Source organism: Urocampus carinirostris, chromosome 2 (assembly GCF_059441175.1).
Source record: "Urocampus carinirostris isolate Australia breed hairy pipefish chromosome 2, RoL_Ucar_1.0, whole genome shotgun sequence".
Lineage (NCBI taxonomy): Eukaryota > Metazoa > Chordata > Actinopteri > Syngnathiformes > Syngnathidae > Urocampus > Urocampus carinirostris.
Genome location: NC_142350.1, coordinates 58753673 through 58777338, shown reverse-complemented (window position 1 = coordinate 58777338; position 23666 = coordinate 58753673). Strand labels below are relative to the sequence as shown.

At 39.1% G+C, this 23666-nt stretch overlaps 1 protein-coding gene across 1 annotated transcript in view; it reads left to right on the top strand.

Annotated features, from left to right (window-relative positions):
• Positions 1–23666, top strand: part of colq (collagen-like tail subunit (single strand of homotrimer) of asymmetric acetylcholinesterase) — a 29263-nt gene that overhangs the window by 969 nt on the left and 4628 nt on the right. The window contains exons 2-15 of the mRNA XM_088328104.1: positions 351–472; positions 1944–2030; positions 6336–6380; positions 9235–9261; positions 9860–9931; positions 14760–14822; positions 14892–14918; positions 14999–15043; positions 15127–15162; positions 15236–15316; positions 17812–17908; positions 20758–20894; positions 22984–23103; positions 23183–23318. Coding sequence (XP_088184230.1) covers positions 351–472; positions 1944–2030; positions 6336–6380; positions 9235–9261; positions 9860–9931; positions 14760–14822; positions 14892–14918; positions 14999–15043; positions 15127–15162; positions 15236–15316; positions 17812–17908; positions 20758–20894; positions 22984–23103; positions 23183–23318 — 1095 coding nt within the window. The remainder of the gene's footprint in view (positions 1–350; positions 473–1943; positions 2031–6335; positions 6381–9234; positions 9262–9859; positions 9932–14759; positions 14823–14891; positions 14919–14998; positions 15044–15126; positions 15163–15235; positions 15317–17811; positions 17909–20757; positions 20895–22983; positions 23104–23182; positions 23319–23666) is intronic.

Here is a 23666-nt window from a genome sequence, read left to right as displayed (position 1 = left end):
GTGAGGTATTCAAAAGCATAATAATAAATCAATCATTCCTGTCAAACACAACTAAGCTTTATAGAAAAACATGTTTTGTATGCTTGTCCTCGTCATGTGGTCTTGTAACCTGTTGTTGTCATGATGTTGTTGCCCATGTGCTGGACTGGAAATACCCCTATAAATAGACGATGTAGCAGAACCTCACGTCTGCACGGGGTACCATTGGACGGGTGTCACACCATTTTATCATTTGCACATGTTTCCCACGTGCTTACGCTTAGCGGTTGACTCTCCTCTAGCCGGCAGATGTTGATCACCATTGCTAGTATTGGGATATTTACACTCCATGGTTTACCTTCCTTGCACAGCGCTCAGTCCCCAGGAGCAGCAGCAGCAGCAGCGGAGCTTGAATCCATGCTGTTTAGTGAGTCCGCCTCCGCCCCCGCTCTTCCCTCCGCCGCCACCTTCACTTTGGCGTCGCCACGCTCATGTGAGTCCGAGTCATGTGACAGCCGTGTGTCAATGTTGTGGCGTCCTTGATTGAGGTCCAGATACTGCACATGCATGTGTGCAGGTTATGAGTGTTTTGGTTTGCTTTGGATTTGTGTCATGCTGTGAGCATTCGGAAAAAAGTTAAAAAAGAAAATAATAGATGAATTGAATTGTCTTCATGATCATGAATATCCATATTGTGAAGCATTGTGAGGAATGAGATTAGACATGGCACTCCAGAGTAAACATGTAATAAAGACTTTAAAGAGAAACACAATATAAGAGACTTTAAGACACTTGTGTCAAGCCCGCGGGCCACGTCCGGCCCGCTGTGTAATCATATCCGGCCCGCAAGACCATTTTACATTATTGTTATTAATGGCCCGTCAATATGAACAACGCCATCCCATCCCTGGACATCATATTCTGACGTTTTAGTCACTGTACCTATTCCTTCATATATGACGTATACTATACTATATACCAGGGGTCGGGAACCTATGGCTTGCGAGCCAGATATGGCTCTTTCTGAGTACCTATGGCTCAGAGACAAATTTAATTGCATGCAAATTTTCTCCATCTCGTTCAAAACTTGATCCTGTTCAGGCACATGCAAAGCCAAACCAAGGCTAAAATATAATGCAGTACTTTTCAGACTATACAGGGCACGTTTTCACTACAATTTACAGTCGAGGTGTCACACAAAAAAACTTGTTTGGCTGTACAACGCTAAAGAATCCTTTATATAAAAGCTCAGTATATAATCTGTGTTCAGTGTTCAGATACTTTTTGATGAATCCACGGAACAAATTGTAAATACGCCAAAACACCGGAAGAGAACTTAAAGTTATTTGATTGGGTGAGTGGGAGGGATGGGTGCAGCTACTCCGTCTGCGCCAAAGGTAAGCACATCAGGCTCCTGGTTCTCAGAATGTTGTGACGTTTTTACAAAATAATTTGTGTAACATTTTCATATTTCTACTTTTGACAGGAGATATGTTAAGGAGAGCAAAATCTTTTGGGATATTTAAGTTTTTTTTAATATATACATTGAACTAGGAGCAAAGGAATTTGAATGTTATTTTAATGTTAAGTTGTTTAAGTTAAGTTCTAAGTTGTATAATTTAACAAGATATTTTTATTTACAGCAAAATAATAAATACTGTATAAGTGATTTAAGGTTTGAATTTAATATTCTTGTCTGTTTTTAATTCATATTTATGTTCCAAAAATATGCAGTTTAAGTGTGTTCAATAAATGTTTATCCTGGTTGGCCCGCGACCTTAAGTGTGTTTTGAATTTTGGCCCCTTGTGCAATTGAGTTTGACATCCCTGCTTTAAGATATAAATAGGTAAAATATTTACAGAGTAGTACTTAGATAAGAGTGCAATGAAAGAATAGTGTACTGTAAACAAAACATCTATTTATTTCAACAGTTCTGATTTGTTTTGGTATTTTCCTCAACCAGGAGGGAGAGTCAGGGTCTTCATCTGAAGGCAAAGGTTCGGCATGCGCCCGTGGGGCCCCTGGACCGGCTGGCCCCCCTGGACCTCAGGTAATGTTTGAGAAAATGTCACAATTGCATTGTTAGTGTACACAGTTTTTAAAGATCTAGCCCAACTGTTAGAAAAAAACTTTTTTATAATATTTTGGTTAGTATGATTTCTAGTAAAATTAGTAAAACAATATAGCAGTTAATATTATTTAATTTTGGTACTCATTTTCTTATTTGTCAAAACTTTTAAAATTTCATTCAGTAGTAGATAAAAATATTATTTAAATTGATAATACTATATGTAATAATTCCATTTACTTTATGAATAATTTTCTTTACTTTTTTTCTGATAAATATATACGCGTATATGATATATATATATATGTGTGTGTGTGTGTTTATAGCAAATATATCCTTTAAATGATTATCATTTAGTCAGTTTATGTAACAATTTTCCATAAACATGGTCTTGTTACATTCATGACAGTGCATTGAATCTAACCGCACAAAATATTTACCCTAAAACACACAGCAATGCCGGCAGATAGAAAAAAAAAATCTGCCTATAAGCATTTCTGCATCGTTTGACGATCCTTGTTGTATTACTCCGTTTCGCCCCATTATTCCCTTTTACAACTAAACAAACTCGTTAGATGATTTCCAAAATGGCCGTAGCCCCTGATCCTTTGAACTACACCAGTTCCGACGTATTGCAAGCTTTCTTTCACGGACCATACCGTGCAATAGCCTATGAGGACCTGCATTGAAGAAAACAACATGCGTTACGTTGGCTCCAAATATCTTTAGCCAGTAGTGACCGATTCAAAAAATGGAAACATCCACCCATCCATTATCTGCCCCGCTTATCCTCAGTAGGGTTGAGCCCATACCAGCTATTTTCGGGCTGTGGGCAGAGGAGACCCTGAACTGGTCGCCAGTCAGTCGCAGGGCCCGCAGAGACAGACAACTCACTCGCTCATTCACACCTAGGAACAATTTACACCCGCCAATTAACCTGACATGCATGTTTTTGGAATGTGGGAGGAAACCGGAGCGAACATGCAAACTCCACACAGAAAGGCTGGTTGCTGGAACCCATGACTTCAGAACTGTGCCGCAGATGCGCTACCCGCTCAGCCGCCGAGCCGATGATTGAAACATTGGCTAGCCGATAAATTTCCCAAAATAAAGATATACATATGTACGGGGTGTATTCAAGTCAGAACAGAAAATAAACGTACGTAAGGCCACTTACGATCCACTTTTTTGCACAATTAGCATGCGCAAGTCTGCACAATCAGCGATGGAGACGAGGAAAGAGAAATCAAACATTTCTAACTCATAAAATGTAGTTCACGATGTCTTCAACATTGACCAAAGTCATTTGCACTGTAAAAGCGGTTTTAGAGTCGTCCCATGTTTAGTTGTTCAGATTGTGATCAAATTTCACCTGGGATCAGTTTAGGCTTAATGCTATTGTCCCAGTTGTTTTCCAGCTAAGATGCCCATGCAACACTCATCTACAGGCATTTAAATTTGGAAACAAAAATCAGGCGAGAATAAGTTGTGTGTTCCAACTTGTAGTGATTCTTTCAGTTGTGGGTGCAACTTTAGAGTGCTACCTTTCAAAAGAAACTAAAACCATTCAGATTCTCTAAACAGTTAAACGACAGCATTCAATATACTTTGGGTATGTCTCGAATCGGGATGTTAGGCGAATTTCACTGGATTGTTAAGGGGTTAATAACATTAATAGTCCTATTTTTGTGTGGAGTGCAACTGAAGCAGAAAGCACTTTCTAATGAGGCTCGTGGATTGATTTTTGCAATAATTTAAAGAGTGATGCGCTCTGTTACAATGTTCCCTGTAATTTTCCACGGGTCTGAGCGTTCACACAAAGTCGTTGAGCAACGCTTGAAACAACAGTGAGCCACCATAACCCCAAGTGTGGCAAGATCATTAATTATCAAACATGTCCAAAACTTGACATCAAGTTACATTTTGCTGTGTTTCCGGCAATGCAAAATTATTTTTCTCTTTTGAATGAATTGACACATGTCGAAGTGTCCTTGGGTAAGACACTGAACCCCTAATACCCCCAATAAGTAGGTTAGCGTCTTACATGGCTGCAATACAAGGCCGCTATTGGGAAATGTGAAGCACACTGTAAAGCGCTTTGGGAAGTCATTGACTTGAAAAGCGCTATATAAATGCGGATCATTTCATTTCATTTCATTTACTATTGCAAAGGTTGTACGGCCTACAAACGTCGTTTGTTCTTACAATTCTTTCACAAGATATCCATTTCTTTTTATTTCCTGATATATTTTGTCGCATAATATTAACATTTTTGGGGGCTTATTTAGTCGGTTGTAAGATACAGAACTGTACTTAATCACATATTTAGTGGAAATACAATGTTGTCAACAAGATTCACTTGATATACAGTAATTGGAAATTATTTGAATGCAACACAAACTTTTTCGGTGTTTTTTTCTACTTTTTCAAAAAAATTCCTTTAAAAAAAATCTCATTGTGTTTATTTTTTCCGAGCTGTTCCTTTTTCTTTTTGTTCTCTATTTACTTTTTCCTACATTTCTTTCTTTTCTTTTTTTCTGGCTTTTTTCTAAATTTTTCCTTCTTTTTTTCTCTTCCTTTTGTTTCTTTTTTTCTCAGCTTTTCACTACTTTTTCATTTTGGTATTTTTTTCTTTTTTGTTCTATTCCCCCCTTCCTTTAAGTCAATTTGTGCATAATTTTACTTAATATTTGGTCATGTTGGGATTAAAGAAGCAAAAACAAACTGAAGAGCCAATTAGGACCCGAAAGAGCCGGTTCCTTTTTAGTGAGCCGAGCCGAAGAAGCTGGTTTTCGACATACTCTACTAACTTTACTCAAAATACCGCATTTAGGACACAACGTCAGAGGAACCCGTGTATTTTTACCTTCATGCACTGTAACTTTGACTTAAGTCGCTTCTTAATTAGTAATTTTGAGCCCTCATTTTTGTGCGCCGGCTCGATTTTCTTGTGCGCTGAGAATGTGCGAGCAGTGCGCAAGTGCGCATGCGTGCAGCTTAGAGGGAACACTGCTTTGTTATAATGTTTATGAATGAATTACATTGTCATCTATGATACGCTTGGAGTCCAGAATGTGTCTGCCAGTGCCTTCATACATTTCTCCGAAAATGGCACCATTTGCATCAAAACTTAGACCTGCTTTGAGCCAGTCTAAATCGTAGTCTATTTATTATCACAAGTTGTCAATTGCTCCAGTGACGTCTGTGAACCGGAGAACTAATTTAAGATTCAATATGGTCTGCTAAACGTATTGACAGTAAACTAAGTAAGTAAAAATGAAGAAGCGCCATGCAGTTTTTGTGTCAAAAGGAAGTTTTTCCGAAAAGGCAGATCTTTGCAAATCATGTCAAATATGATTTAAACCAAGCTTAAGGGCTGAACAGGTGACATGTCACCAAGGTCTCCAATTTGAGAAATCCTCAAGAGGAGACTGCAGGGGGAATCTCCCATGCATGGAACACAGCAGCCCATTAACGCACTGCATTTAGCCACAGACATAAATAGCTTTTTTCCACTGGTGGCCCACAGTGCACCTCCTGTCTTTTTTTTTTTTTTGAAACTCGAAGAGTTGTCTGCCTGGAAATGCACGCTGGCTCTCGTACATGTTGGGGATCACCGACTTAAGGGCAAGCACGGGTGACAGACGCTCATTAAGACATTCAAGCTGATTTTCCTTCTACCGATTCATCTATTATTAAATGCTTTGCTGCGGTTGATCACCCCGGGCTGCTTCAGCAGAATCAGAGCCGAAGCGGGCACTTTTTCAGTCAATAGTTGCCACTCAATCCTTAATTAAAACGGCAGTTCCCATTCTCCACATGCTGTTTTTTAACTGAGGTGAGAGGGGTTATTTGGACATAACATTCAACTTTTTACACCGTCCTGGAGACACTTGTGAATAAGAAGGTTCTTGCCCCATGGCTTACAAATAGAATAGATTTTCTACTAGATTAGACATGACACCCCACTGTTAACTTGTAATAAAGACTCTAAAAAGAAAAATAAGAAAAAAAACCTGCAAAATTGTATTTTCAATGTGCTGCTTAGAGACATGCCCAAGTTTTAATAATACTGCAACAAAAGAATAGCGCATCATAACAATAATGCAATGAAAAGTAGTGCAGTAACATTAGTGAAGCAAAAAATCCCAAATAAGTCACAAGATTGTATTTTCACAGTTTTGCGTGCTTGTTTAGGGTGGTGATGACCCTGGGGACGAAATTGTGGAAAATAGGTGGGATTTACGGTTCATTCCTTTCCTACATTGTTTTCTGAATGTGTTACAGGGTTTGCCAGGATTACCAGGTATTGCGGGACCCAAGGGAGAAAAGGTAACAAGATTTTACTTAATTTCATTTCTAAACTGCAAAAAATACAGTTCTTACCCCATTTTGCTCATTTTAAGTATTATATTTCTTGTTTTACAATATTTTAATTAGTTTTTCTGAAAAATAACCAATATAATGATCCAAATTTTCACGTGACGGGAAGCAGATTTGACCCGTTTTAATTCTTTTTCTTGTCGTAGTAAAAAAACAAATCTTAAAATGAGCAAACGTTTGCCAAACGATACATTATTTTCTTTCTTATATTAAAACTGAAATATTTGTTTTAAATAAAGCTAAACTAAAAAGATACATTGCAAAAAATCTTACCCCGTTGGCAGAATTGTTTCTTTATATCAAGTGTAATTTCTTTAACAAGATGTTTTAACTTGTTATTTTTATTACTTAGTAACATGAGAAAAATAATAGAATGTTAGGGGTGAGTGAAATACAGCCCGGGGGCCAAATATAGCCCATTTGGCGTTTTTATCCAGCCCGACAAAGGAAAACTGAATTGTCCTCGTTATCATTGATAAATATTGCGGCACATTGTATGCAACTAGATTAGAAATGACACTCCAGGGTAAAGATGTAATAAAGACTTTAATGAGAAAAAAATAAGATAAAAGTCTGTCACGATAAATGGGCAAAAATAATTACAAAGTAGTGCTTAGAGACTGACTTAAGTTATAACAGGGATCCCACGGATCCTTAAAAAGTCTTAAGTCAAATCAAGTCATGTTTATTTGTGTAGCCCCCTATCACAAGGAGTCTCAAAGGGCTGCACAGACCACATATTATTGCAAACTACAGACTACACAGTCTCAGACCTTGTTCCACAGTTTAGCCAGCTGGGGATCTTCAAAAAGGTCTCCGTCTCGAACGTTGTGGTCCTTCAGGGAATTGCTCTCCAGAGCTCTAGCGTCTCGTTTGCCGTCCATCCCGTACTTGGCCAGGATCACGTTGGCATTGGATACATTATTCTAAAAATAAGGCCTTAATTGGCATTAAACTGTCTTAAATCCAATTTTCAAAAGTCTTTGAAATATGAACACAATGATAAGATTTATATTTGTTTGAACTAAAAAGATTTAGTTACATCTATCATTTTTTTTTTTTTTTTAAATGCACCGATTTACTTTCGTGGCAACATCAAAACGGTGATGTGGTTTCAGTCGAGCTTTTTAGAGCAGACACATGTATTAGGTCTACCCTCAATACATATAGCAACTTCTGACCGAGAGCTTGAATTTAATGGGAAGTGACTGTCCGACGAAAGTTTTTCGCCATGGCTAAAAGCTGTCCCAGGTAATGTGTACGAGGCATATTTGGTGCAAGAAATATTTGTGTTTTTTGGTTTTGTGTGTTTCAATTGTGTTTACGCATGAATTATAATCTCTGCATCCGACTGAGACAGCATAGGGTGAATTTTAGCAATGTTGCGAAGATGGAAGAAAGCTGTTCTAGTAATATTCTTAACGTGTGTTTGAAAGGACTGATTGGGGTCAAATATGACACCTAGATTTTTGACTGAGTCACTCTGGGTGATATTACATTTGTCAATGTTCAGAGACGTATTTGAGACCAAGTCACAGCATTTAGATGGACCAATAACTAACATTTCGGTCTTTTCAGAGTTAAGGCGCAAGAAATTGAGTGACATCATTCTTTTATCTCAGTGAGGCAAGCCTCCAAATTTCCACAGTTTAGTGTGGCAGATTCCTCTATCGGAAGATATAGTTGAGTGTCATCTGCGTAGCAATGGAAACTGATATTATACTTGCGAATAATATCACCTAATGGAAGCAAGTAAATGCTGAAAAGAATGGGGCCAAATACTGAACCCTGTGGAACACCACAGGTAACACTAAAGGGCTCAGATGTCATTTCACCATATTTAACACAGAGCGTCCTATTTGAGAGGTAGGATCTGAACCATAAGAGGACGGTTCCTGAGAGACCAATCCATTTTTCCAACCGTAAGATATTATGGTCCACAGTGTCAAAGGCAGCACTAAGGTCCAGCAGCAGCAAGAGTGATGAAGCGTCGGAGTCCATTGCCAGTAGAAGATCATTGGTTACCGTAATCAGGGCTGTCACAGTAGAGTGGTTAGCCCTGAATCCTGATTGCATAGATTCAAGTAGTGCAAAAACATTTAGTCGCGACAAAAAAACAATTCCAATTAAGTCAAAGATATACATTTTCACAGTTTTGGGTGCTTGTTTAGGGTGGTGAGGATCCTGGGAGAACTATCTCTGAGCCTGTATAAAGGTACCTGTTGCGCCTACCATAGGACAACAGGTCAAAGACGTGGTGCTGAGAACAGTATTTTATAATGTTGGTGGCTCTGGTGCAAAATTGCAAGCCGGCAATGTCCTCGGGACTGGGCAGAGAGCTGCCAGTTATCTTCTGAGCTGTGTTGATTACTCTTTGAATGTTTTTCCTGTCCGCTGCCATGCTCCTAGCATACCACACGGTGACACCATATGTCAGAATACTCCCCGCTGTGGCTTTGTAGAAGGACACCATCAGTTTCCGCTTCAGGTTGTTCCTCCTCTTTAGTAGAGAAAAACGTAATCAAGAAAAGCACAGTACGGAGAAATGTTCTAAACATGTTTTACCAATTGTTCATGAATTTATTTTTTGCAGTGTAAAACACATCATGTGTAACATTTTCTGCCGATAGGGTAAGAATGTATTTTTCTCGCAGTGTACCACTCAAAATCCATTGATCACGCGTGGTATTTATTTTTGTGAGCTCAATTTGTCTTGGCCTGCAGCCCAAGATGCTGACAGATGGTAGTTTGGAAATGCATTAACGGCGTCTGTCCTTGTCCTTCCTTCACGTCCTGTTGTCAGGGAGAAATCGGAAGACCTGGACAAAAGGTGAGCGTTTCCATTAATCACCAGCTATTCTGCGCTAAATGGATTTGCACAAAAATGAGATTCAATGTCAGCTCCACGAGCCAGCGTAACCTTGACGGGAGATGGCGCATAAGATGCTGAGCTCACGTCGGGCCCTCGTGTCTCAAAGTCGAGCGCTAACTTGTAAGCGTGCAGGACTAGCGGCGGAAGTGTAAAATTCCCGGCCATGGCTTTCTGCAGGAAAGGAGTCAATGGCGGGTGGTCTGAGTGGGCAGAGTTTGCAGCACTGCGGTGCAATTTAGCTTAGTGCTCAGAGCCAGGTCATAAATCATTTTATTTCCCACAAGCACTGGCTTCTGTTCTATACACAGACTATCATTTAATTAAATAGGGCCAAGTGACAGTGCTCGTTAAAGTCTGTCCTCCCCTGCGTGGGCTCCTGCATATGTCAGATAAATACTGTTGCAAACAGATTTGACTGCCTTTTGCGACGTATACCTCAAAGCAATGAGGTTTAATCCCTGTTTTTAACTTCCTATAAACATCTCAATTTATTGGCAAAGCAAGCTGGATAAGGTGTTGGTTTTTTTTTTCAAGTGTTTGTCCCCTCATCCAACAGGGTCGTAGCGGCTCCCCTGGACTTCCCGGAAAGCAAGGACCAGTTGGATGGCCAGGATCAAGTGGGCCCAAAGTGAGTAAGTCAGATCTCTTTATGTAGATATTGGATGTTGATGACAAGGCAGAGGAATAAATGCGTCCACTTTATCAAACAGTTGTGATGGGTTATTGGGAAGTTATCATTCCTTTTTCTAGTGCAATGGTTCTCAACTGGTTTAGGTTCAGGACCCACCATCACACTCTAATTACAAGCCGCAACCCAAACCAATAAATTATTCCCACTTCTAAAATGTAGCGAATGAAAGCAGCTATAGCACTATATAGATCCAATTTTTCCAAAAACAAATTAACCATAAAAATCAAAAGTAGTTTAAGTTAATAATATTCCCGTTAATACTCAATTAGCCGCATCCTGAATAAAATCTAAATCATTTGATTTATATATAATAAAATAGATTTCTCACTTATTTTTCGGTTTTACTTCTTTAAGCCAACAAACTTCGGCAGTCTGTTTCGGTTTTGTGAGATGTCGGTTGTCAACTCATCTGCAGGGCATTATCACTATCCACTGTCAAAGACATCTTGACAAAGATCTCCAGAAAGATCTGGCAAACAGGAAGGTAAAAGGTAAATGGTCTGCATTCATATAGCGCTTTTCAAGTCAATGAAGACCTCCCAAAGCGCTTTACAATGTGCTTCACACTTACCCATTCACACACACACACACACTCACACACCAATAGCGGCCATGCAGCTTATTGGAGGCATTAGGGATTCAGTGTCTTGCCCAAGGACACTTCGACATATAACACGGAGGAGCTGGGAATCGAACCTGCGATCTCTTGATCCCAAGACGAGCGCTCTACCTCCTGATCCAATGCTATCTGCATGGACAAAACCGCTGGTAATTTTGCTTCGAAGAAAGGAAACCTTCAACTAATAATAATAATAATAATAATTTCCTTGTATTGTCATTCTGTGTAACAATGTACACAGAACGAAATGTCGATTGCACCTGACCCGTTGTAGCGAGCCGATGCAGCCGCAGCCAATGCTCCAACTACAGAATCATCAGTCTCATCAGCCATGCAAGTAAAGGTTTGCTAAAGGTCCTACTAAACTGACTTAAACTACAGACTGTAAACATCCTGGCCGAAGAACAGGCAGGTTTTAGGAAGAAATATACCACAGGACCGATTTTTTTAATCTGTGAATCCGATGTAAGAAGTTTCAACAACTCCAGAGAAACCTCTATCGTGTTTTTGTTGAATCCAAGAAGGCCTTGACAGAGTACGGCAAGCCGCTTTATGGGCCAACATGCGGAAGGACAACAGGGGCCAGAATCTAGTTCAGACCATTGAACAACTGTATGCCAATGCCAAAAGTGCGGTAATGATCAATGGTACCATTGGAGTATGGTTTCGGACCACAGTCGGTGTGAGACAAGGCTGCATTCTCTCTCTAACTTTATTCAACTGGAGAAGATCATGTTTGAAGCTCTGGAGCATAATGAAGGTACAGTCAGTGTTGGGGGACACAACATCACTAACGTCCATTTGGCTGAGATATTGCTAGATTGGTAGGAGACAAACATTACCTCAGATCTGGTCAATCGCCTTGGACAAAGCATGAAGCCAGTATGAGATTTAAATCAGCACATAAAAACAAAAGTAATGACCACCAATCCCTAAGGTATCACCACAAACATCACCATCAACCACAGAGAGCTAGAACCTGTCACCTGTATCTTTGAGCTGTCATATCAAAGGAGGGGTTCGAACCAGAAATCATGGCTCAAACCACAGCCGCACTTGACAGACTTAAACCCATCTGGAGGGAGAAGAACATAGCAGTGAAATCAAAGATCAGACTTATGCTAGCGCTGGTATATTCCATCTACCCCTACGCTTGCGAGACATGGACTCATACAGCAGAACTGGAAAAGAAAATCCAGGCCTTGGAGATGCTACAGGAAACTTGTAGTCATCAACTACTTAGCCAATAAGACAAACGAAACTGTGCCCAACACCATGAGAGGCCACGTTGGACCCAACGAAGAACTGTTGTCAACTGTGCGCTGACAGAAATTTCAGTGATATGGTCACGTCACAAGATCATCAGGACTGACCAAGATCATTCTCCAGGGCACAAGCCAAGAAGTTAGGAGGAAGCATCAACAACGATAAGTGGGACACAATCATGAAGTGGAACACAGTTTATTGGATATTTTAAACTTTTTTAACAAATAAAAAACGAAAAAATGGGTTTGCAAAATGATTCAGCCCTTTTACTTTCAGTGCAGCAAACTCTGTCCAGAAGTTCAGTGAGGATCTCTGAATGATTCAATGTTGATCTAAATGACTAACAATGATAAATGGAATTCACCTGTGTGTAATCAAGTCTCTGTAGAAATGCACCTGCACTGTGATAGTCTCAGAGGTCTGTTTAAAGCGCAGAGAGCATCACGAAGAACGAGGAACACACCAGGCAGGTCCGAGATACTGTTGTGGAAAGGTTTAAAGCTGGATTTGGATACAAAAAGATTTCCCAAGCTTTAAACATCCCAAGAGGCACTGTGCAAGCTACTGCAAATCTACCAAGATCGGGCCGTCCCCCTAAACTTTCAGCTCATACAAGGAGAAATTAAATCGAATTGTAGTTTTTTTTACTCTAGATTTTTGGATTACAGTGGAACCTCGGTTCTCGACCATAATCCGTTCCAGAACCCTGTTCGAAAACCGATTTGTTCAATCACCGAAATCGTTTTTTTCCCATTAAAAGTAATGTAAAATCGTTTGAATCCGTTCCAACACCCTGAATGTTTACCACGAACGTAAACATGAAGCTAACCCAGGCTAATCGTACGTTCGCATTACTGACATGAACGTGTAAAAATAAAAAAATCAGGTCGTTTACACGTCATTTAGCACTCGGGTCTCCACAACAAGTGGTGAGCGGTTAAAGGATAAAGAAAATATTTATGAATAGGATTTCTTTCCTTTGTGGTGGTCTGCAGAAGCCATGCTCTATTCCCTCGAAAGAAGGGAAACTCGCACATCTTCTTCATATTTTGCTATTATTTCTTTCTTAAATGCAATAGTTGTACGCACTACTTTTCTTTTTTCACCTGTAACAACTTTGCTGCTTGCACCGACCTTCTTCCGAGGCATAATTAGGGGTTAAAACACTCCGTTCACCGATATTAAAAACGAAAGCAAAAAAGAAGTGCGCGTTGCCGTGACAACAGTTCTTCACGAGGGGTGGGGGCAATCTACACTCGTACGCCGCTCAGCATCGCCCCTAGCGTACCGGCGTTCGAACTCCGATTTTTTGGAAGAAAAGCGAAGCAAGAATTTCTCGAAATTTTGGGTCGAGAACCGATTTGTTCGAACTGAGAGGCGTTTGAAAACCGAGGTTCCACTGTATTTAACTTTCTCCCAATAGTATCTATATTTTATGAGATATTACGTTTGAAATTTTAACTCGACCAACGTGTGCTTGCAAGCACGTTTCAATACTTCATCTAAAATATCGAGAGAAAATGCTAAATAAAATTTCCAAGTATTTTAAATATCTTGGCAGATATTTTCACTCATTTAAGGAATTATTTGCCTTAACTTGCAGTTATCCTTTTCCTAAATTTAAACTGGATGTTCATAGTCCAATAAAAAAAAAACGGGAACAAAAACATGAGATCAAATAAACGTGCTTATTTTTGGGCAATTATTTGTGTTATTTGACAATATTAGTATACAAATTCTTACATTTCTTTAGCACATTTTTTCACAAGAAAAAATGCAGGAAAAAAAACTTAAAATGTGCACATTTATCTGCAAACAGAACAAGAATATTGTACTTTAGAAGGTTTTTCACATTGTACTATTTTTTTCACATTGCAACTGTAGTTTTTGTTCTTTTGCCCTTTGTATCGGACCTTCTACAGAAGGGGTCTCAAACTTGATTCACTGTGGAGCCGCCGCAGCTAGGGCCAGGATGACATTGGGCCGAACCGGGTTTTCCACAATAAAACCTCTAATAAAATGTGTGTATATATATATATATATATATAATATAAATTAATATATAACTTAATACACAAAAATATCTAAAAAAAAACAAGAATTATTATAAATAATTTACTTTGCCTGCACTTACAATAAAGGGCCAACGTATTTTATTCGACCACAAGATGTTGAACTATGTTGTGCAGCTGAAAAAAGTGCTAAAACGCACAATGAAAAATACAAATTAGTGACCGAAACATAGCAGTTTTCATTTCAATTCATTGCCCAGCCTTTCACAAAGAAAGAGGAACAAAAGAAAAGAGAAAAGAAAGGCAAAAGGGGAAAAAGAAGAAGAAAAACAGAAAAAGGGAAAAGCAAAGAAAAAGAAGAAGAAAAAGGGGAAAAAAAGAAGGAAAAAATTTGTTTTTTTCCTCCGGTACCCTTGGCAGCATGATGGCAGAAAATTAGTTTGTGATATGTGAAGTACAAGTATATTTCTCCAAGGAGTATTTTAAAGTGTGCGTGTTCATATAATAGTAATGTATTTTTGCTTATTTTTCAATATATATTTTTTTTAATTAATATTTTTTTACCACAGGGAGGCTCCTAATGACACACACTGTCCCTTTAAACTTTCTTACCAAAGCGGGGGGCTTAAACTGTCCTCCTGCGGGCCACGAGTTTGAGACACTTGTTCTACACCATATTAGGACAAAATCTAATAGCTGACTCCATTTTGCTTTATTTTGAGTATAAACTAGCAAAACACGATTCAGTTATTATTTTTAGAGTCTCAACTGTTAACTCAAATTAGTTTATATTCAGTTATTCAGTTTTGTATTTATTAAAATAAGGCATTTGTAAAATGTGCTTTTGTTTTTCCTTTCCTATGATCAGGGCGAGAAAGGTGATCCCGGTCTCATGGGTTTACCTGGCGGTAGAGGACCAATTGGGCCAAGGGTACGTTATCCTTGCTTTCATATTTTTTACTATATTATTTGCATTTTAACCTTTTGTTCTGGAATTTAGGGATTACCTGGCTATAAGGGTGAAAAGGTATGATTTTTTTTTTTTCTATGATTGTCAATAGGCAGGTTTTTAATATGGAATTACCGACCATATGTTTGCTTCATCAGGGTTCACGGGGGGAACATGGACAGAGAGGTTCCAAAGGTGACAAAGTGGGTACAGAATCAACATGATTTTTGGGCAATTTTGGACGCATCATATTTTACCTTCTTGTTCTCTCTTGTTGTTTCTTCAGGGGACAATGGGTTTCCCTGGAATGCTGGGACAGAAAGTAAGCTCGGGATTTTTCCTCGTTTTTCTTAATCGAATGCAAATGATTGTTTTGGGGGTTTGTTTTTGCACAGGGGGAAATGGGTCCAAAAGGAGAACCTGGCATCTCAGGAAACAGAGGTCCTACAGGTCGACCGGGCAAGAGAGGCAAACAGGTGAGTACAGTGGGACCTCGCTCCTTCACGGTTCCACAATCGCGGGTTCAGAGCTTCGCGGGTCTAAAAAAAAAACAATAATAAAATAAAATAATAATTAAAAAAAGAAAAAAAGAAAAAATATATATATATATACACAGTGGAACCTCGGTTTTTGAACGCCTCTCAGTTCGAACAAAAATTTAGAGAAATTCTTGCTTCGCTGTCTCGAACGCCGGTAATGCGTGAGTGCGTACGCTAGGGTGCGATGCTGAGCGGCGTGCGGGTGTTTTAGCCCCTTATTATGCCTCCGAAGAAAGTCAGTGCAAGCAGCAAAGTTGCTACAGGTGAAAAAAGAAAAGTAGTGCGTACAACTATTGCATTTAAGAAAGAAATAATAGCCAAATATGAAGGAGGTGTGCGAGCGCCTTCTGCTGACCACCACAAAGGTAAGAAATCCTATTCATAAGATTACGATAACACGAACGTGCGATTAGCCTGGGTTAGCTTTAAGTTTGCGTTAAACATTCAGGGTGTTGGAACAGAGCCCCCTTTCCAATGAACCGCTCACCACTTGTTGTGGAGACCCGGGTGCTAAATGACTTGTAAACGACCTGATTTTTTTATTTTTACACGTTCATGTTAGCGTAATCTTTCGTACGGAAGATTACGAAAGCGCGGACGTACGATTAGCCCGGGTTAGCTTTATGTTTACGTTAAACATTCAAGGTAAACATTCAGGGTGTTGGAACGGATTAAAACGATTTACATTATTTTTAATGGGTAAAATGATTTCGGTGATCGAACAAATTGGTTTTCGAACAGGGTTCTGGAATGGATTATGGTCGAGAATTGAGGTTCCACTGTATATATATATATATATATTATTTTTTTAAGCATTTTTGAAGGGGCGTCGCTACTTCGCAGATTTTCACTTTTTGCGGGTGGTTTTGGTCCCCATTAACCGCGATAACCGAGTACTCCAATACTCCAATGTATATTCTCGGGCAGCACGGCGGTTAGCCCGTATGCGGCACAGTTCTGGGGTCATGAGATCAAACCTTCCTGTGTGGAGTTTGCATGTTCTCCCCATGCCTGTATGGGTTTCCTCCGGGCACTCCAGTGTCCTCCCAGATTCCAAAAACATGCATGTCAGGTGAATTGTCCGGTCCAAATTGTCCCTAGATGTGTGCCCTGACACTGGCTGGCAACCAGTTCAGGGTGTCCCCTGCCCACTGCCCGAAGATCGCTGGGATGGGCTCCAGCACCCCCGCGACCCTACTGAGGATAAGCGTTGCAAATAATGGATGGATGTTCATTGAATCCATCAATTGCTCTCCAGATAAACAGGATTGTTTTTGGAATTAGAAATACAATCATCTGTAAGAGTGAGCAGTAATGTGTTTATCAAACCTTTTTTAGGTTGGTTTAGCTTGGATATGAACTTTATTATTTATGTGATTTGTAAACAAGACTAAAAATGCAGTAAAAAAAACTGGGGGAAATAAATGATCCAATATTTTTTTTACATCAGTAGCAGATTAGCTTGCAAGTTAAAGGACTGCGTTTTTAATTCTATTATATTACAAATTGTTTCTTTAGTAAAATAAATACTGTGGGAACTACAGTGAAGAAAATAAGTATTCAAACACCCTGCTATAAACCTTGAGAATGGGCCTCACAAGTGATAACCCCCTTTCCAGGATGACCGGGGTGCAATAGATTTGGCATTGGGTAACACAAACATAGTGAACATCAAAATAAGAGAAAAATAGATAACACGTTGACATTTGTCTGGAAAGTGCATGTCAGTAACGACGCCTCAAGCCTGTAAAATAGTCCAAAAAGTCCATAACTGCCGGCTGGTCGATGCAGGCGTTGACATACTTCAGGTCTAGACGCTGGTCCACTGACTCATTACAAATCGTCCTTCTCCCTCGTATCACCACCAGCCAGGCAGTCGGAAAAAGACAGGAAAAATATGAGGTGGGCATCTATCATAAGCTATTGAATAGAAGTGGGTCTTAAGTCTAGATTTAAAGAAATCTTATCTCTGGAGGCACCAGAGCCTGGATGGAGAACACTCTCAAGCCTGCAGATTTCTTCTTGGCTCTTGGAGTCACAAGTAGACCTATATTTGCAGGAACGTAGGGGGAAACCAAATCTGAGAGAACATGCAAACATTTGTATGTTAGTTAGAGAACCTTAAAGTCACATCTTAAGCGGACTGGGAGCCAGTGCAAGTTAAAATCCGACAATCATCTGTGTTTGAAGGACAAATCCGTGTCAAAACTGGAGAAAGAAACGATTACCGTTAGAACCATTGCCTTTGCAAAAGAAGATGTCCCGCTTGACCCATCAGTACTATGGCCCACTAAAGCCTGCATGACAACATAACCAACACTATTTGTGTCATCTCAAAGCATGTCATAGTAACCCCCCTAGAGGTTGCAAAGAATAGACTTAGCAAGCATGCAAGACAGTTGAAGGCGTCTATTTTTTGGTCCATGTTGCAGGGAGTTAAAGGCGACTCCGGCAGTGGCGGTCCAAGGGGACCCGCAGGCCCACAAGGATCTCCCGGCCTTCCCGGTCCGCCAGGTCCTCCTGTCACAGGTGATGACTTTGCCCAACGTTGCTAATCGTGTTGGTCGCGTTACTGAAAAACAGTCAATACTAGTGTTGGGAATTAAATATCAAAATGTATCGTTTACCAAATTGTTCGAATTAGTTATCTGACTCCATTAACCAAACACAACCTACATTCACCCAACAATGCGCGCTCGTTTCTTGATGGAAAAGATGAACAAGAAAAGCCAACATTTTCACACGGGGGATTTAATTTCATTAACAATTGAACTCAGTGAACTCCATCGAATACGGCCGAATTGGTCGAATAGTGTCGTCGGAGTCCCTGGGAAACCCTCTCTTCAAGTCCTCTCGCTTCTCCTCTCGGCCCACGTCTTTCCGTAAGATGGTGTGCCGGCTCCTCCCATGGGCGTGCCAATGAAGCTCAACGTGAGCTGCTAAATTAGTTATTTTTTTCAGTACCGGGGTAATGTAACTTATTATTTTTTCTGCCGATACAACGCTGTCATCGTTACTGACGGTCAAAAGTTGTGCATTACTTTCATGTCATTGGCAAGTAAACTATAACATAAAACTGTAAATATTAGGGGACACACAGCGATCCCCAGTAACAATTTGGCATTGTGGGTAATGTAGTTATTATGTTATTAAGCTCATAGAGAGAGGGATTAGATTTTATATTGTTTTACTGTTGACTTTTGTTGTCAACAAAACATTTGAAATGCAGTTGCCTCTTTCTACTTGACCAGTGTTTAAGGTTTTTAGAGTGTGATTTCTTTATTTTACACTGCAATGTTAAACACACTTCTGGAGCTGTTTACTTTTGTTGTGTGTAAATACTTAAAGTACAGTAGCATATGTCTACTTGAGCAGTCTGACTAGAGATTGAGTTTTATTCATTGGCGGAAACTCACTTTGCATTGTTTTATAGTAGACTTTTGTTGTGACCAAAATACTTGAAGTACAGTAACATGTGTCTTCTTGACCAGTTGTCTCAGGTTGTAAGAGTAAGATTTAATTACCGGTAATTAAACTCGCCTAATATTGTTTACTGTTGATTGTTATTTTATTATATTGTGTACTGTTTATTTTTGTTGCACTTCAAGTGTAGTATAAATCTCTTTACAGGCGAAGTGCAATAAATATGACAAAGTTCTATTACACAACTATCTGTCTGTTTTTACTCTGATTCAACTGACTCGAATACCGGTCAGAAAATTTTACTTTTTCGACATAGACTTTATTTTTAAAGTAACAGAAAGAGTTACTTTCCTTTTATAGAGAAAATTGCTTTAAATTATATTAATTTCCTTCAAATTTTAATTCTGTGGGTACCGATTTGGCCAGCAGGTACGGTTTCCCACCCAATTCAATTCGAAATAGCCTCATATTGTGTCTTGGATTTACTAAGGAAGTAGTAATTATTATTCTATTTTAACTTTAATTTTTCGATTTTTCAGTTCATTCATATGGATAATGATTGAGGAGTCCAGAAAGAAAATAGTAGAGACACGCACATAAATAATGCATGTGGTTTGATACTAACAAACTACGTCTATTTATATGACAAGGAAAATTGATTCAAACGAAAGAAAAAAAGACATTGTTGACAAGAGAAACTCGCATTTCTAATGAACTAACTGTAGTTAGCAAGGGATTTTCCCCTACAACTGCTTACTATTTACAGGGATCAGAATGGAGATTTTCATTTTCAGCTGAAATAGCCAGCGTCCAGGAATAAACCTGGGCGGAGCCCCCCCCCAGCCCCCCCCCCAACCCCCCCCCCCCCCCAACCTGGGTTTTAGGCAATTTACTTGTCCAAAACCATGCTTATATTTATCATTTAAGTAACATTTTTAGAAGATTATAATAATTTGCCCACATAACTGATTGTTTAGTAAATACTGCAAGATAAGTTCAAATGCAGTTCAGTCCCTGCAGCTTGTGCGACAATGCGGCCAATTTTTCTAACGGCCGCCAGGGTGCGCCAGAGCAATAAAGGAAAGAGTGAGACAGTCGGATTTTGAATTTGTTTGCTACGCAAGAGAAAAAGTGAAAAAGTCGGAATGCCTTTGGGGTTCAAAAACAGCGGAAATCCGCGGATCCGCGGAAAATTCTGATCCCTGTATTTACTTTGACTATAGAGTAACTTTTTGGAAGAAGTAGTGAGTAACTATAACTACTGTTCTAAAATAACATGCCCACCAGGGTTGGGTAGGGTTACTTTAACTTGATTACTTTCAATGACTTTTGGATTACTCCAATACCAAATATGCTAATAAAAGACAAAAGAAACTAAATAGGAATCAAATGATGACTCACAACACGTGGTAAGCTTTCTTTCCCGGCTTTGATCTCTTCGATCTCCGGCAAAACTAACATGAAATGCGACAGAAGCAAAATGAAAATAAATCCAAACAGCTTGCCAATATTATTTTTGCCGTTCCATGTATTCCGTTACTCCCCAAGCCTGCACAAAATGTAGTCATTTTATTCATATTTAGTTTCTTTTGTCTTTTATTAGCATATTTGCTATTGGAGTAATCCAGAAGTCATTGAAAGTAATCAAGTTAAAGTAACCCTACCCAACCCTGATGCCCACACAGTGACTCCATCTGTTTCCGGCGCTGTCCGTTGTAGCAACGGGTGCTGCCAAGCGCCTCATCAGCAAAGACTAGCGTAAGCATTCGACTTATGTCGTAAGGAGAAATCCAATCTCTTGAAGCAAAATGCTTGCGGCATGACGTCGCCGGACTGGAATGGGAAGACGGGGGTTCTGTTACACTTTATCGCTCACATCGTGTTAGAGTTCAATATCACAGGGAGCTAGCCACAAATGTTTCTTTTTTTGTTTTTGGTACTGTGATCGTTTACAGGACTTCACATGGTCGGAAGTAAGGGTGCCCGAGGGCCACCCGGTCAACCCGGACAATGCAGCTGCAGTTCCCTTAGCGGCTCTCTATTGGAAAATTACCACTACAGAGGAAAGCCACAAAATCTCAAAGTACCTGCGGTAAGGCGGGGGATATATTTTAGCTTATATGCAATATTACATTATATGATCGTCCTGAATAATAAGTACGAGAGGGATTTCTGGTTTTCTATATGAACTGTTGTTCGAAAAAATACAACCCAAGTCCTGTGCTTGTATTTAATATTTTCCAAGATCTTTAAAATAAGCAAAATTATCTGGCGAATTCTCTTTTGTTCTCATTTTAAAAATTATTTTTTCCAAGGTTTTGAAAAAACTACGTTTTAATTAAATTTTTTATTTGCATTTGTTATATTAAATATTCAATTAAATTTGATTTCTTTATTAGTAAAAATAAGAATCCTGAACTGTATGAAAAATCAGATTTTAAATTAAAAAATAACAATCTTAATATAAGAACAAATATTTCACTTGGTAAAAACAAATTTAGAAAAGGATACGGCTTATTCCAAAAATATTATAAAAATATATATAATGTAATAATTTTATAATATTATGTAAAAAAAAAATTCTATTATTAGTAAAATGTAATTTTTTTGTAAAGACTAATTCTTAAAATGACGGAAAAATGTTTTTTTTTAATCTCAGTTAAAAATAAATCCTAAAAAAAAATCTTAGTAAGTAGTGCTTAAAATGAGAAAACATAGGTAACGAACAGTATTTGATTAAACAATAAAAACATATGTATTATAAAAAACAGGGTAGCTTGTTCTGTAACGAGTGTGAGTAACATAATTCTTTTAACTCATTCAGTGCCGTGACATCAAAATACATTTTGTACAAAGCATGGTCCCTGAGTACCAAAACGTAAAAATACATTATTTTTGTTTTACCTCTTTATTTGTTTTCTTATTCTTTCATGCTGAGGTTTTGAGTTGTTCCTTGCCTTCATTGTAGGTTTAGATCAGGGGACGGTGCATAGTCTGTTGTCTGTGCAGCCCTTTGAGACTTCTTGAGATTAAGGGCTATACAAATAAATATGACTATTCTTAAGTCTTTGGCACATGCTTTCAGTGAGTATTAAGCCACTGGGAATTATTTCATTCTTATAAATCCCCCTTAGATGTCAGGAGCGGCTATGAATAGATCTTTGTCAACACACTTTGTGCCTTATTCTTTTTCCTGTGTCCACTGTATGGCAGTGTGTTGGCGGCCATTACACCGTGTATGCGCAGTGCGATGCGAAAAGCGAGCATATAAGTGCAGACAGTTTAACGATTCAAAGCGTTATTCTTTCTAAAAAAAAAGATGACAAAGTCCCTTCTCCATTGTAAGGCATAGATAGGGACGACGTTAGGGAAGCACAGAAGTAAAGTTCTGCTTGAAATACATCCTTTCTGAGAGGAGTTCTTGAAAACAAGTATTTTCAAGAAGCTTAGAAATGTTCAACTTTTGTTTACTACAAGTCAAGTCATGTTTACTTGTATTGGACTCCGGCGCTTCATCACTCTTGCTGCTGCTGGACCTTAGTGCTGCCTTTGACACTGTGGACCATAATATCTTACTAGAACGGTTGGAAAAATGGATTGGTCTCTCAGGAACCGTCCTCTTATGGTTCAGATCCTACCTCTCAAATAGGACGCACTGTGTTAAATATGGTGAAATGACATCTGAGCCCTTTAGTCTTACCTGTGGTGTTCCGCAGGGTTCAGTACTTGGCCCCCCTCTTTTCAGCATTTACATGCTTCCATTAGGTGATATTATTCGCAAGTATAATATCAGTTTCCATTGCTACGCAGATGACACTCAACTATATCTTCTGATGGAGGAATTTGCCACACTAAACTGTGGACATTTGCAGGCCTGTCTTACTGAGACAAAAAAATGGATGGACTATGGTTAAAGCTAAAAGAATACTTTTTCATTCTAATGAAAGATGAGGGTTCAGGCTTTCTTTTGATATATACTATTTTTACATAGCTACAGACCTATATTTTCTTCAAAAATGATTCCTATTTGAGAGAACAGTCCGGCACTGAATGAGATAATAGTCCATATATAGAGACTCCAGACAATGTAGCAATATTGAATGAATAATCGACACTATGTTTTTTTTTTACACTGCAAAACATTTTATACATATTTTGCCCAAATTTCGTATTCCTTTCAGATCTTTGTGGTGAGCAACGAAGAGGAGCTGGAACGTCTTCAGACCCAGAACGCTTTTGCATTCCGCAAAGATCAGCGCTCTCTATATTTCAAAGACACTGACGGCTGGTTTCCAATTCAGGTATTGATCCTATCCACGTCACCTTCCTGGTCAAAAAGTGTTTTAATTTCTCACTGACGTTTCTTAAACTCTGTAAAAGGCCTTCCCATTCCAGATGAGCGCGTTTCAATCTATGGAGACGTCGCCCGAAGATGATGGTTACTGCGGGGACGGCATCGTGCAGAGCGGCGAAGAATGCGACGACAGAAACAAAGTTGTCACTGATGCCTGCGTCAGTAAGTTGACTTTAAATCATGGAAGCATGTTACCAATAAGAAGGTATCAACATCGCAGGGCAGTATATATTTGTCTTTTTGATATTACCTTTTTTGACTTTCACTCATAAACAACGCTTTAAAACTATCTCTGATAGTGTTTACTCTTTGGCAGTATTCCAAGGAAATGACAATGTCCTATTAATGCCAACCTTGGGGTGTGTAGTTAGTCTCTTTTGGATAGTGGGTAGTCATAGGTACCATTTTAATGGACATTATTTTGCACACTCTTAGCCAACAATGTCAGCCCCCAATGTTTTTGGTGATCACATGATTCGTGTCATCATGACTATCAAAGAAGTGCACGAA